Source organism: Leuresthes tenuis, unplaced genomic scaffold (genome assembly GCF_036924035.1).
Source record: "Leuresthes tenuis unplaced genomic scaffold, fLeuTen1.0.hap1 SCAF_17, whole genome shotgun sequence".
In the NCBI taxonomy this organism is placed as follows: Eukaryota; Metazoa; Chordata; class Actinopteri; order Atheriniformes; family Atherinopsidae; genus Leuresthes; species Leuresthes tenuis.
In genome coordinates this window covers 15,731,685-15,744,666 of record NW_027325371.1, presented here as the reverse complement: position 1 = coordinate 15,744,666, position 12,982 = coordinate 15,731,685, and the positions used below count along the sequence as shown (strand labels likewise).

At 38.7% G+C, this 12,982-nt stretch overlaps 1 gene segment (V, D, J or C); it reads left to right on the top strand.

Moving 5' to 3' along the window:
- Positions 1–4,534: 4,534 nt before the first annotated feature.
- LOC140273078 (immunoglobulin heavy variable 4-38-2-like) lies at positions 4,535–5,028 on the top strand. The segment is given in 2 exon segments: positions 4,535–4,609; positions 4,703–5,028. Coding segments are annotated over 2 exon segments (345 nt in total).
- Positions 5,029–12,982: the final 7,954 nt, after the last annotated feature.

Here is a 12,982-nt window from a genome sequence, read left to right as displayed (position 1 = left end):
GAAATTACACAATTGGGTCAAGAAGAACAAAAATAAATAAATAAAAGAAATGTGAATATATTTGGTTGAGATGTGTTTTTTTTCTGCAAGAGTCTGGACTTGTTGAAAGCCTGATCTCTGACATCTTTGCCTGTGTGTTAAAGAGTTTAGGTCAGGGAGTAACTCACTGACAGACACACTGTAGACTGAACAGCGACACGTGACTATTACAGTGATCAGACCTGATGCTATGGTTGTGTTTTAGCTTCTCCTAGGTAACCGGGCAGGTAAGGTAAATAAATCTGAGAAATGTTTGGGTAAATGAATGTCTGAATCTCAGTCTTATGAGTTAAAGAGTGACTGAGTCTGAACCTGTGGATAAAAGGCCTGGAGAATCCCACAAATGAATCTGCACATATTTAGTGTTTGGTAGTGTCTCCGCTAATGCTTGGATCCGACCACAGACTTTAAAAAAGATGGACTACACAGTTCCACATCCTCCCACTTTGCTCTTTTACACAGTATGGGTCAGACAAGCAGCAGGAAAAGGATTGGAGTGGCACACTGGGAGCTCTGACAGCAGGAGCACGGGTTACCATCAGTTTACCATCTCCAGAGACAGCAGCTGACAGCAGGTGGATCTGCAGATGAACAGTTAATGACTGTAATTATTGTGCTCAAAAGACGAAGTCAGAAAAGAAAAAAGAAGCTTTACTGAGAACATACCCTGTACAGCTCTGATTATACTAATATGCATTTAAGACTGTAACATTTAAATATTCTCTTTATGGAAGTGTTTCCTATTGTTATCAGACTTATCTGAATTCTGTTAAAAGTTTTACAATGAATTTGAATGCATAACTAAGAATCACCTTTCAAATTTTGAATCCTACGAATACTACTTGTGACTGAAGAAATTATGCTGTGATGGTTGTCATTACTCGTCTCTATGCAAATTCAACTCCCTGAGACTCTGATATAAAGACCTGATACATCACTCTCATTTGCAGTAAACAAGAGAAGCTCCCATCAGATCACCTTCAACACCAACATGTTCTCTGTAGCTCTGCTGCTGCTGCTGGCTGCTGGATGCTGTGAGTCTCACTGAAGCAGAGACACTGACAGTATGATCACACCACACTGACTGTTCACTGTTAATATGGATTCAATGTTTTCCTCCACAGGTGTAAAGTGTGAACAGCTGACACAGCCAGCCTCTGAGACTGTGCAGCCAGGCCAACGTCTGACCATCACCTGTCAGGTCTCTTATTCTGTGAGAAGCTACTGGACAGCTTGGATCAGACATCCTGCAGGGAAAGTAATGGAGTGGATTGGGATGAAATATACTGGAGAAACTCGCTACACAGATTCACTGAAAAACAAGTTCAGTATTGATCTTGATACTTCCAGCAACACAGTGACTCTAAATGGACAGAATATGCAGCCTGAAGACACTGCTGTGTATTACTGTGCCAGAGAGTCACAGTAACACAAAGCATCAGGAGACCTGAACAAAAACCTCTCCGAGCCTGAACACTTGTTGCATGAAGCCACCAGAGGGGGAGCCCTCACACCACTAATAATGTGTGTCAAGCTCATTGAGAAAAGTCTATAAGTAATCATGGAAATAATTCTCCTCATGTAATGACTAAAAAAGCTAAACATAAATGAATAAAAATAATGAAGGAAAAATTGAGAATCTCACGTTGTCAGTATTTAGTTAGGAATGAAAATAATCAAACGTTGTCATCACCATTCAGTGCAGGTACACCTTCGTCTTAACTGACGAATAAACACAGAATAAAATGTGATATAAACAGAAAAATACCCAGAATACCCTGTGAAAATCACATTTGTTTCCATTAAAAATAATTTTTTGACTGTGATGCCATCTAAAATGGAATCGAAGTTATCTGCTGTTACTATCAAAATGAATAGTGTTATCCCTGGAGTAATCAGACTGTCAATCAGAGGCAGACCATGCTCTGCAGTGTGCAACAGAGACACCTGAACAACTCTGTAGCACTCTTTGACACATCCACAATGTTTAAGATTATTTTCCTGTGTGGATGTTACACATATGAAAGACTATAACATCCATGTCAATGTGCCCTTCTGTTGTGCTTTGTTGGGCTTAATTTTGCTGTGATAAGATTTTAGCGAGTTCTTTTTGAGACAACAACTGTACAATTCTGTCCAGGTGACAGTAACTGTGGATGTGCTTGTTCAACTCATGTAAAAAATATCAAATATATGTGACGAGGATGCCATTGAAGAATATGATAATACAGTTAAAAGATTCATAAGAAGGAATGATATGTAAAAAAATTGTTTGAAAATGAAAATGTTTTAATAATTTTCAAAGTTATGTTGCAAGTTCCTGTTTTTAAGTAAAAGCACAGAAAGAAGAAGCAGCACATAATTCTACATTAAATGCTGATTTGAATGAAATTTGCACCTGATACATTTGCCTGTCGTGTGTAATATTAAACGCAAATGCAGATGTCTTTCTTCTGTCCTCCTGCTTACTGGTTGTTTCCTTCATTAGAGCGAAACACTTTGTTCACACCTTCAGATTCAACATGGTGATCAAACTGTGCGTCCTGCTGACAGCACTCTGTCTGCCTTGTAAGTTTCTTTAAGTTGTCCTCCAACAATTTTTCATTTCTTGGCTGTCATTTCATATCTATCAATCCATTTTTACTTCTGTTTTTTTATAGGTTTGAATGGCCAGGCTCTGGAGTCCATTCCCTCCACCTCAGTGGTGAAAAAGCCTCAGGAAGCCCTCAGTCTGTCCTGCAGAGGAACTGGATTCACTTTCAGCAGCTATGGAATGAACTGGATCAGACAACCTGCAGGGAAAGCACTAGAATGGATGGGAGCAATTTGGTACGATGCAAGTAAAACTGTTTATGCCAGCAGTGTGCAAGGACGTATAGAAATCACCAGAGACAACAGTAACAGTGTGGTGTATCTGACACTGTCCAACTTAAAACCAGAGGACTCTGCTGTGTATTACTGCGCAGCAGCCACAGTGCTTGATGTAAGAACAGAGGCTGTACAAAAACTCCACCAAATACATTTTCATGAAGACCTGAAGGTGGCAGTAGATGACCTGAATTTGGATGGACCAAAAAAACACATATACACACACACACACAAGCACACACACACACACAAACACATGTAAAGCACACAAAGCACACGGTTAAAATATCAGCTGATGTTGTGGTTTTTAAATTCCTGTTTTTCAGCGTTTCCATCAACATGTGCTTTGAAAAACAATGTTTTCTTGCTTCTACAACTTATATCAACTTTGACTATGTGAGCAAATACTGATGAAAGAAACAGATAAAACCGTCTTGTATGAATTATAATTATTTTTGCAACTTCTTTTCTGTTGCAGCATCGGTTGATGCTGACCTGACGTTTTCAAAAGTCTTCATGAACAGGCGTTATAACAAAACAATATGTCTCACCTCCAGAACTCCCTCAAACCAATAAACAACATGCATCCCTGAAAAGGGAGATTTTTACATTTTTTTTAATCTTATCTTGCACAACAAATCACACTCAGAGAGCAAACACTGTGCCTCAAACACATTGCTTTAAAAAAAACTACTAAACAAATGGAGGATCACATAAAAGATCATTTTACCTTCAGAATTAGAATTTTCTGTCATACAAATCTTTTACAGTGTTTACTGTGCTGGAACATTTGTGTCAATAAAAGATAAGATGTATATTTTTTTTCCTATTCTTATTCCTTTTTTTTCCACACATGGTGGTTTATGTGTAAAAAAACAACATAAATAAATAAAATCCTGAAATTTTGGGAAATAATATTTAAAGAACAAATTATTAAACTATGTCTTGTCACTCCCAGTCCTCAGTCTGTCCCAACATACGTAAAAAAACCCCCCATCAAATCTTGTCCTCGTCACTTTTTTTAGTTTCTGAGTAACTTCCCAGGTCTGGATTTCTGAAAAAATCCTTTCTCTACCTTCTGTGTGGTAATAAGACTGAAAACAGGACACCTCTAGGTAAGCTAGCAGCAATAGTTGCAGTCTGCCGTGTTTCAAGATGTTTTCTGTTTCATTTAATTTAAAAGATGTTTTTGTCTTTTCCGTATTTCAGCCTATTTCAACATGGTTAGTTCAGAATCAACACAAACCAGTATTATTAAGACAAAATATCCTGTGCAGCGATGTTCTGCCAAACATCTGACACATATGAACTCAATTATTTTTTATGTAAATACAGATAAAGATAGCATCTCAAACAAATGATGTATTTTGTCAGATGTTGTCATTTGTTGAATTCTGCTCCCTTCCATCAACATGTGATTAACAGACACACACACACATCAAACAGGAGCTTAAACAGTTGTTTAACATTTAAATTCTGTTGATGGAGGTGTACATATACATACTTTCACCTGATCTTTTTAAACCGTGATTGAAGTTCCAATCTGTTCTTATCCCTCTATATGCAAAATCAACTTCCTGCCAGGTTCCTACAAAAGTCTGGTGCGGCTTTTTGTGTCAGAAGAAGAGAAGTTCCCATCAGATCACCTTCAACACCAACATGTTCTCTGTAGCTCTGCTGCTGCTGCTGGCTGCTGGATGCTGTGAGTCTCACTGAGGCAGAGACACTGACAGTATGATCACACCACACTGACTGTTCACTGTTGTTGTACTGATTCTACATTCATCTTCCACAGGTGTAAAGTGTGAACAGCTGACACAGCCAGCCTCTGTGACTGTGCAGCCAGGCCAACGTCTGACCATCACCTGTCAGGTCTCTTATTCTCTGGGCTACTGGACAGGTTGGATCAGACAGCCTGCAGGGAAAGGACTGGAGTGGATTGGGGTGAAAGGTACTGGATCTTCATACTACAAAGATTCTCTGAAGAACAAGTTCAGTATTGACCTCGATACTTCCAGCAACACAGTGACTCTAAATGGACAGAATATGCAGCCTGAAGACACTGCTGTGTATTACTGTGCCAGAGTCACACAGTAACACAAAGCATCAGGAGACCTGAACAAAAACCCCAAAGATGTGGAACACTTGTTGCATGAAACCACCAGAGGAGGCGCTCTCACACCACAAATATTTTGCTGTAACAGTCAGAATATAAACAGTCTATAGATTTTACAGAATATTCTGCATAGACTAAACTGCAGCTGGTTAAACAGTTACAAATACTTTGAAATAATAATCTTTGAAAGATGATTTTATATATTCTATCATTCACAACTGACCTGCACATCGACTGAATGATAACCAATAATAATCAATAAGTCATTCATTTGAAGTGTGGTAATAAAATTGTCTTACATCAAGGGTTTTGAAAATGGGTCATGGTCATTTCAACAACATGCTGCTGTTTACCTGCTGTTATCTGTGGTTTACTGATGAAGAATTTGCAGCTCCTGCCTTAATCTGTGTTCATGTAAACCTGCCTACAGCTTGATATTTTCATTCACTCCCCTCTTGTCCCTCGATCTAAAAGAAGAATCTTTGCTCATCATATCTGCTTTATTTCTTTACTTTACATATTTGACATTTTATTTAGTCTTTAAAACTGATCCTATTAAACCACATAAACACTCATTATTAACATCACATCACTGAAAGTCCAGTTTTAGCAGAATCCCTATGAGGAGTCAGTGCAGAACTCATCAGAGTGGAAGACAGAAAACTCATGTCCACTAATTTAACCTACATAAACAATTGATTTCACCTGATAGAAATCATGTTTCCATATAAAAATTATGTTCATGTAACAAATGATACAATTTAGCTACATGTTATGACTTTTATTAACTAATAACAGTCAATATTCATCACAAAGAAATCATAATGAATATACTTCTGCTCAGCTTACGACATTCCTGTGAGGAGGAGTGAATGCAAATCTTACGTCCTCCACCTTTATCTGACTGCAGAGACGGTAACAAAGAACAGTTGGCACAGAATTCAACAGGATGGAGTGTAGGACAGGACTGCTGCTGTTGACCATCTGCTGGGCAGGTGAAAATGGTCATGGATCATAATATTTCATAGCTTTTGTTTGTGTCACCAGCCTATTTAACTTGATATTTCATAATGTTCTTGACAGGTGTTGAGAGTCAGATTCTGACAGAGTCTGAATCAGTTGTTAAAAGGCCCGGAGAGTCCCACACTTTAACCTGTACAGGCTCTGGATTCACATTCAGCAGCTATCATATGGACTGGGTTCGACAGGCTCCTGGAAAAGGACTGGAGTGGATTGCTTTTGTACACACAGGCAGTGCTTCTAAATATTATTCCCAGTCAGTCCAGGGCCGATTCACCATCTCCAGAGATGACTCCAGCAGCAAAGTCTATCTACAGATGAACAGTCTGAAGACCGAGGACACAGCAGTGTATTACTGTGCAAGACACACACAGTGAGAGACAAAAACAGGAGACTCATACAAAAACTACTTCCTCTATCTGTCATCACCACCTGGAAGACAAGCATGAGACTCTTGACTAATCTCCAAAGACAGGCACACTATTCCTGGTTTGAACATTTATGGAGAATAATTCATATTTTCATAAGCAGTCACACTCTCTTTTTGATATACTTTGATATGGTCTGCATTTCACGTCTCTAAACTGTAGACCAGACTGCAACACAGTAAGTCAACATTCATTCAATATAAACAGGAACACATTTCTAAACATTTCATTCAGCGTTGCCACACTGCCTCTAAACAGTGAATATTATGTTAAAGAAAACAACAGAACATCTGTTGTTGAGTGGAAGTGGACATATGTATCTGGCAAAGAGAAAAATCCCAGGCTGAGAGTGTTCACATGATAACAACTTTTGGGCAAAACAAAACCCAAAGTCATGTCTTTTTCCATGTTAACATATGGAATAATCACCCCCCCTATTTCAAAACACTAGAGGGCAGTCTAGTACTAGGACTGAGTTTAATCATCGTTCTTGCATTAAGACTTGGTGATCTTATGATAAATGATGTGCATTTTAATGATCAAAACCTTTATGTTTTACATGTTATTTTAGCCTCCTGATTAAAAAAAATTGTGTGTTATCAATGTGTTACTGGCAGGTGTTCATGTTAATGTGTGTTATCAACACGTTAAAATTCATTTGGTTTCATAACGGATTCAAATCTGATGGAGCTGTATTCTTCCTGTGAGGAGGAGTCAATGCAAAACCTACATGTCTAACATCTCTACTTATCTGACTGCACACAGGATGGCAGATAACAGCGAACACTCACCTTAACACAATGACTGTTTGGACAGGACTGCTGCTTTTATATATCTGCTGCGCAGGTGAAATGTTTATTGACCCTAATACTTCATAGATCCTGTTTGTGCCATCAGCGTATTTCACTAGATTTTGTTTAAATTCTCTTGACAGGTGTTGCTGGACAGACCCTGACAGAGTCTGAACCAGTTATCAAAAGGCCTGGAGAATCCCATAGACTGACTTGTACAGGCTCTGGATTCAGATTCAGCAGCTATCCCATGGACTGGGTTCGACAGGCTCCTGGAAAAGGACTGGAGTGGATTGCTTTTGTACACACAGGCAGTGCTTCTAAATATTATTCCCAGTCAGTCCAGGGCCGATTCACCATCTCCAGAGATGACTCCAGCAGCAAAGTCTATCTACAGATGAACAGTCTGAAGACCGAGGACACAGCAGTGTATTACTGTGCCAGAGACACATCATGAGAGACAAAAACAGGAGACTCATACAAAAACTACTTCCTCTATATGTCATCACCACCAGGAAGACAAGCATGAGACTCTTGACTAATCTCCAAAGACAGGCACACTATTCCTGGTTTGAACATTTATGGAGAAGAATTCATATTTTCATAAGCAGTCACACTCTCTTTTTGATATACTTTCATATGTTCTGCATTTCACGTCTCTAAACTGTAGACCAGACTGCAACACAGTAAGTCAACATTCATTCAATATAAACAGGAACACATTTCTAAACATTTCACTCAGCGTTGCCACACTGCCTCTAAACAGTGAATATTATGTTAAAGAAAACAACAGAACATCTGTTGTTGAGTGGAAGTGGACATATGTATCTGGCAAAGAGAAAAATCCCAGACTGAGAGTGTTCACATGATAACAACTTTTGGGCAAAACAAAACCCAAAGTCATGTCTTTTTCCATGTTAACATATGGAATAATCACCCCCCCATTTCAAAACACTAGAGGGCAGTCTAGTACTAAGACTGAGTTTAATCATCGTTCTTGCATTAAGACTTGATGATCTTATGATAAATGATGTGCATTTCAATTATCAAAACCTTTATGTTTTACATGTTATTTTAGCCTCCTGATTAAAAAAAATTGTGTGTTATCAATGTGTTACTGGCAGGTGTTCATGTTAATGTGTGTTATCAACACATTAAAATCAATTCGGTTTCATAACTGATTCAAATCTGATGGAGCTGTATTCTTCCTGTGAGGAGGAGTCAATGCAAAACCTACATGTCTAACATCTCTACTTATCTGACTGCACACAGGATGGCAGATAACAGCGAACAGTCACCTTAACACGATGACTGTTTGGACAGGACTGCTGCTTTTATATATCTGCTGCGCAGGTGAAATGTTTATTGACCCTAATACTGCATAGATCCTGTTTGTGCCATCAGCGTATTTCACTAGATTTTGTTTAAATTCTCTTGACAGGTGTTGCTGGACAGACCCTGACAGAGTCTGAACCAGTTATCAAAAGGCCTGGAGAATCCCATAGACTGACTTGTACAGGCTCTGGATTCAGATTCAGCAGCTATCCCATGGACTGGGTTCGACAGGCTCCTGGAAAAGGACTGGAGTGGATTGCTTTTGTACACACAGGCAGTTCTCATATCTATTACTCCCAGTCAGTCCAGGGCCGATTCACCATCTCCAGAGATGACTCCAGCAGCAAAGTCTATCTACAGATGAACAGTCTGAAGACTGAGGACACAGCAGTGTATTACTGTGCAAGACACACACAGTGAGAGACAAAAACAGGAGACTCATACAAAAACTACTTCCTCTATCTGTCATCACCACCAGGAAGACAAGCATGAGACTCTTGACTAATCTCCAAAGACAGGCACACTATTCCTGGTTTGAACATTTATGGAGAATAATTCATATTTTCATAAGCAGTCACACTCTCTTTTTGAAATACTTTCATATGTTCTGCATTTCACGTCTCTAAACTGTAGACCAGACTGCAACACAGTAAGTCAACATTCATTCAATATAAACAGGAACACATTTCTAAACATTTCACTCAGCGTTGCCACACTGCCTCTAAACAGTGAATATTATGTTAAAGAAAACAACAGAACATCTGTTGTTGAGTGGAAGTGGACATATGTATCTGACAAAGAGAAAAATCCCAGGCTGAGAGTGTTCACATGATTACAACTTTTGGGCAAAACAAAACCCAAAGTCATGTCTTTTTCCATGTTAAGATATGGAATAATCACCCCCCCATTTCAAAACACTAGAGGGCAGTCTAGTACTAGGACTGAGTTTAATCATCGTTCTTGCATTAAGACTTGGTGATCTTATGATAAATAATGTGCATTTTAATGATCAAAACCTTTATGTTTTACATATTATTTTAGCCTCCTGATTAAAAGAAATTGTGTGTTATCAATGTGTTACTGGCAGGTGTTCATGTTAATGTGTGTTATCAACACGTTAAAATTCATTTGGTTTCATAACGGATTCAAATCTGATGGAGCTGTATTCTTGCTGTGAGGAGGAGTCAATGCAAAACCTACATGTCTAACATCTCTACTTATCTGACTGCACACAGGATGGCAGATAACAGCGAACACTCACCTTAACACAATGACTGTTTGGACAGGACTGCTGCTTTTATATATCTGCTGCGCAGGTGAAATGTTTATTGACCCTAATACTTCATAGATCCTGTTTGTGCCATCAGCGTATTTCACTAGATTTTGTTTAAATTCTCTTGACAGGTGTTGCTGGACAGACCCTGACAGAGTCTGAACCAGTGATCAAAAGGCCTGGAGAATCCCACAGACTGACTTGTACAGGCTCTGGATTCACATTCAGCAGCTATCCCATGGACTGGGTTCGACAGGCTCCTGGAAAAGGACTGGAGTGGATTGCTTTTGTACACACAGGCAGTACTTCTAAATATTACTCCCAGTCAGTCCAGGGCCGATTCACCATCTCCAGAGATGACTCCAGCAGCAAAGTCTATCTACAGATGAACAGTCTGAAGACTGAGGACACAGCAGTGTATTACTGTGCAAGACACACACAGTGAGAGACAGAAACAGGAGACTCATACAAAAACTACTTCCTCTATCTGTCATCACCACCAGGAAGACAAGCATGAGACTCTTGACTAATCTCCAAAGACAGGCACACTATTCCTGGTTTGAACATTTATGGAGAAGAATTCATATTTTCATAAGCAGTCAGACTCTCTTTTTGATATACTTTGATATGGTCTGCATTTCACGTCTCTAAACTGTAGACCAGACTGCAACACAGTAAGTCAACATTCATTCAATATAAACAGGAACACATTTCTAAACATTTCACTCAGCGTTGCCACACTGCCTCTAAACAGTGAATATTATGTTAAAGAAAACAACAGAACATCTGTTGTTGAGTGGATGTGGACATATGTATCTGGCAAAGAGAATAATCCCAGGCTGAGAGTGTTCACATGATTACAACTTTTGGGCAAAACAAAACCCAAAGTCATGTCTTTTTCCATGTTAACATATGGAATAATCACCCCCCCATTTCAAAACACTAGAGGGCAGTCTAGTACTAGGACTGAGTTTAATCATCGTTCTTGCATTAAGACTTGGTGATCTTATGATAAATGATGTGCATTTCAATGATCATAACCTTTATGTTTTACATGTTATTTTAGCCTCCTGATTAAAAAAAATTGTGTGTTATCAACACGTTAAAATTAATTTGGTTTCATAACGGATTCAAATCTGATGGAGCTGTATTCTTCCTGTGAGGAGGAGTCAATGCAAAACCTACATGTCTAACATCTCTACTTATCTGACTGCACACAGGATGGCAGATAACAGCGAACACTCACCTTAACACAATGACTGTTTGGACAGGACTGCTGCTTTTATATATCTGCTGCGCAGGTGAAATGTTTATTGACCCTAATACTTCATAGGTTCTGTTTGTTCCATCAGCGTATTTCACTAGATTTTGTTTAAATTCTCTTGACAGGTGTTGCTGGACAGACCCTGACAGAGTCTGAACCAGTAATCAAAAGGCCTGGAGAATCCCACAGACTGACCTGTACAGGCTCTGGATTCACATTCAGCAGCTATCCCATGAACTGGGTTCGACAGGCTCCTGGAAAAGGACTGGAGTGGATTGCTTTTGTACACACAGGCAGTTCTCATTTCTTTTACTCCCAGTCAGTCCAGGGCCGATTCACCATCTCCAGAGATGACTCCAGCAGTAAAGTCTATCTACAGATGAACAGTCTGAAGACCGAGGACACAGCAGTGTATTACTGTGCCAGAGACACACCATGAGAGACATGAACAGGAGGCTCATACAAAAACTACTTCCTCTTTTTACCTTCACCATATAGAACATTACATTTCCTGAATATTTTGTTTTGATTCTCATCAATTTCCACTAAAACATTTGAGAAATAACTGATTTGATATTAATTTCAGTTGCATTTTCCGGTCTGAGTGTTTATTTTAACTTTAAATTTTAAAATTTAAATTCTGTCTAAATGAGTTGAACAACTTGTAACTTAACATATGACTGTGCCTCAGATAGCAGCTACTATGTGCTTACTGTATATGATGTACAAACCTGCACCGATAAAGATGTAGACAAAGACTACAAACCAATATCAATTACTAATATGAATACTTAAATAACTAGTGACATTATCCTATTCACTGTCTGTGAGGCACACCTTGTTATTGAATATAATAAAACTTTAGGATAAACTTCAGAGGAGTATTTATTTTCTTTTTATTTCAAAGTCTAAAATATGTGTTTGAACATGAATGCAAATTAAATTGCATATATATCAATCAAACTATAACAGTTACAGGAGCCACTGCCTCCACCTGATATCTTGATAGAAATATTCAATCTGAACACCATATATCTGACCTGAAGCCTGGTCTTGTAGAGATCATATCTCCTCAGGATGATGAACACACTCACTCTTCTGCTGCTTGCTTTCCCTCTGCCCTGTAAGCTCTCTTGCTTTCTTGCAGTTAAGCTTTTATCAGACAGCATTTCCTTATAGTTGGCCGGTAATAAATAAATCAATAAAAAACATGCCAGAAAAACGCTCCAAAAAAAAAAAAAAAAAGGAGACCTTAAGTCTCTCTGGAAGGGATATGGCTTTACGTTGACCTGCTGCAGTAAGGAATGGCTCAGAAAATCTGTAGGAAAACCAATGGCTTGAATGGGATATGTACACAGTGAAGCAGCTGAGTATGGATATGCCAGCAGTCTGATGGGAATAACAGAAATCAGCAGAGATAACATCAACAACATGGTGTATCTGACTGTCCAGTTTAAACCAGAGGACTCTGCTGTGTATCACTGTGCAGCAGACATACAGTAGAGGCTTAACAAAAACTTCATCAAAATGTTTCACAAAGAGCAACAGGTGGCAGCATGGACCTTGTTTTTCCACATGTAAATTCAAGAGGTGCTTTATTGGAATATCATTTTCAATTAAAAAAAAAAAGTATTTCTAAGCATCAACAAACAACACTAGATAACGGCCATTGTATAATAAAATTAAATCGGATTTTATTATAGTAGTTGCATCCTAGTGTGAAGACAAATTTTCCCTCTGGTTTACGTGGGAATATGAATGTATAGTTTCACTTTCTTTGTGACATCCCACTTTTATTATCTGCCAGACCAAATTCTTTTTTTTTAATGCAAATTAAACATGGTCACG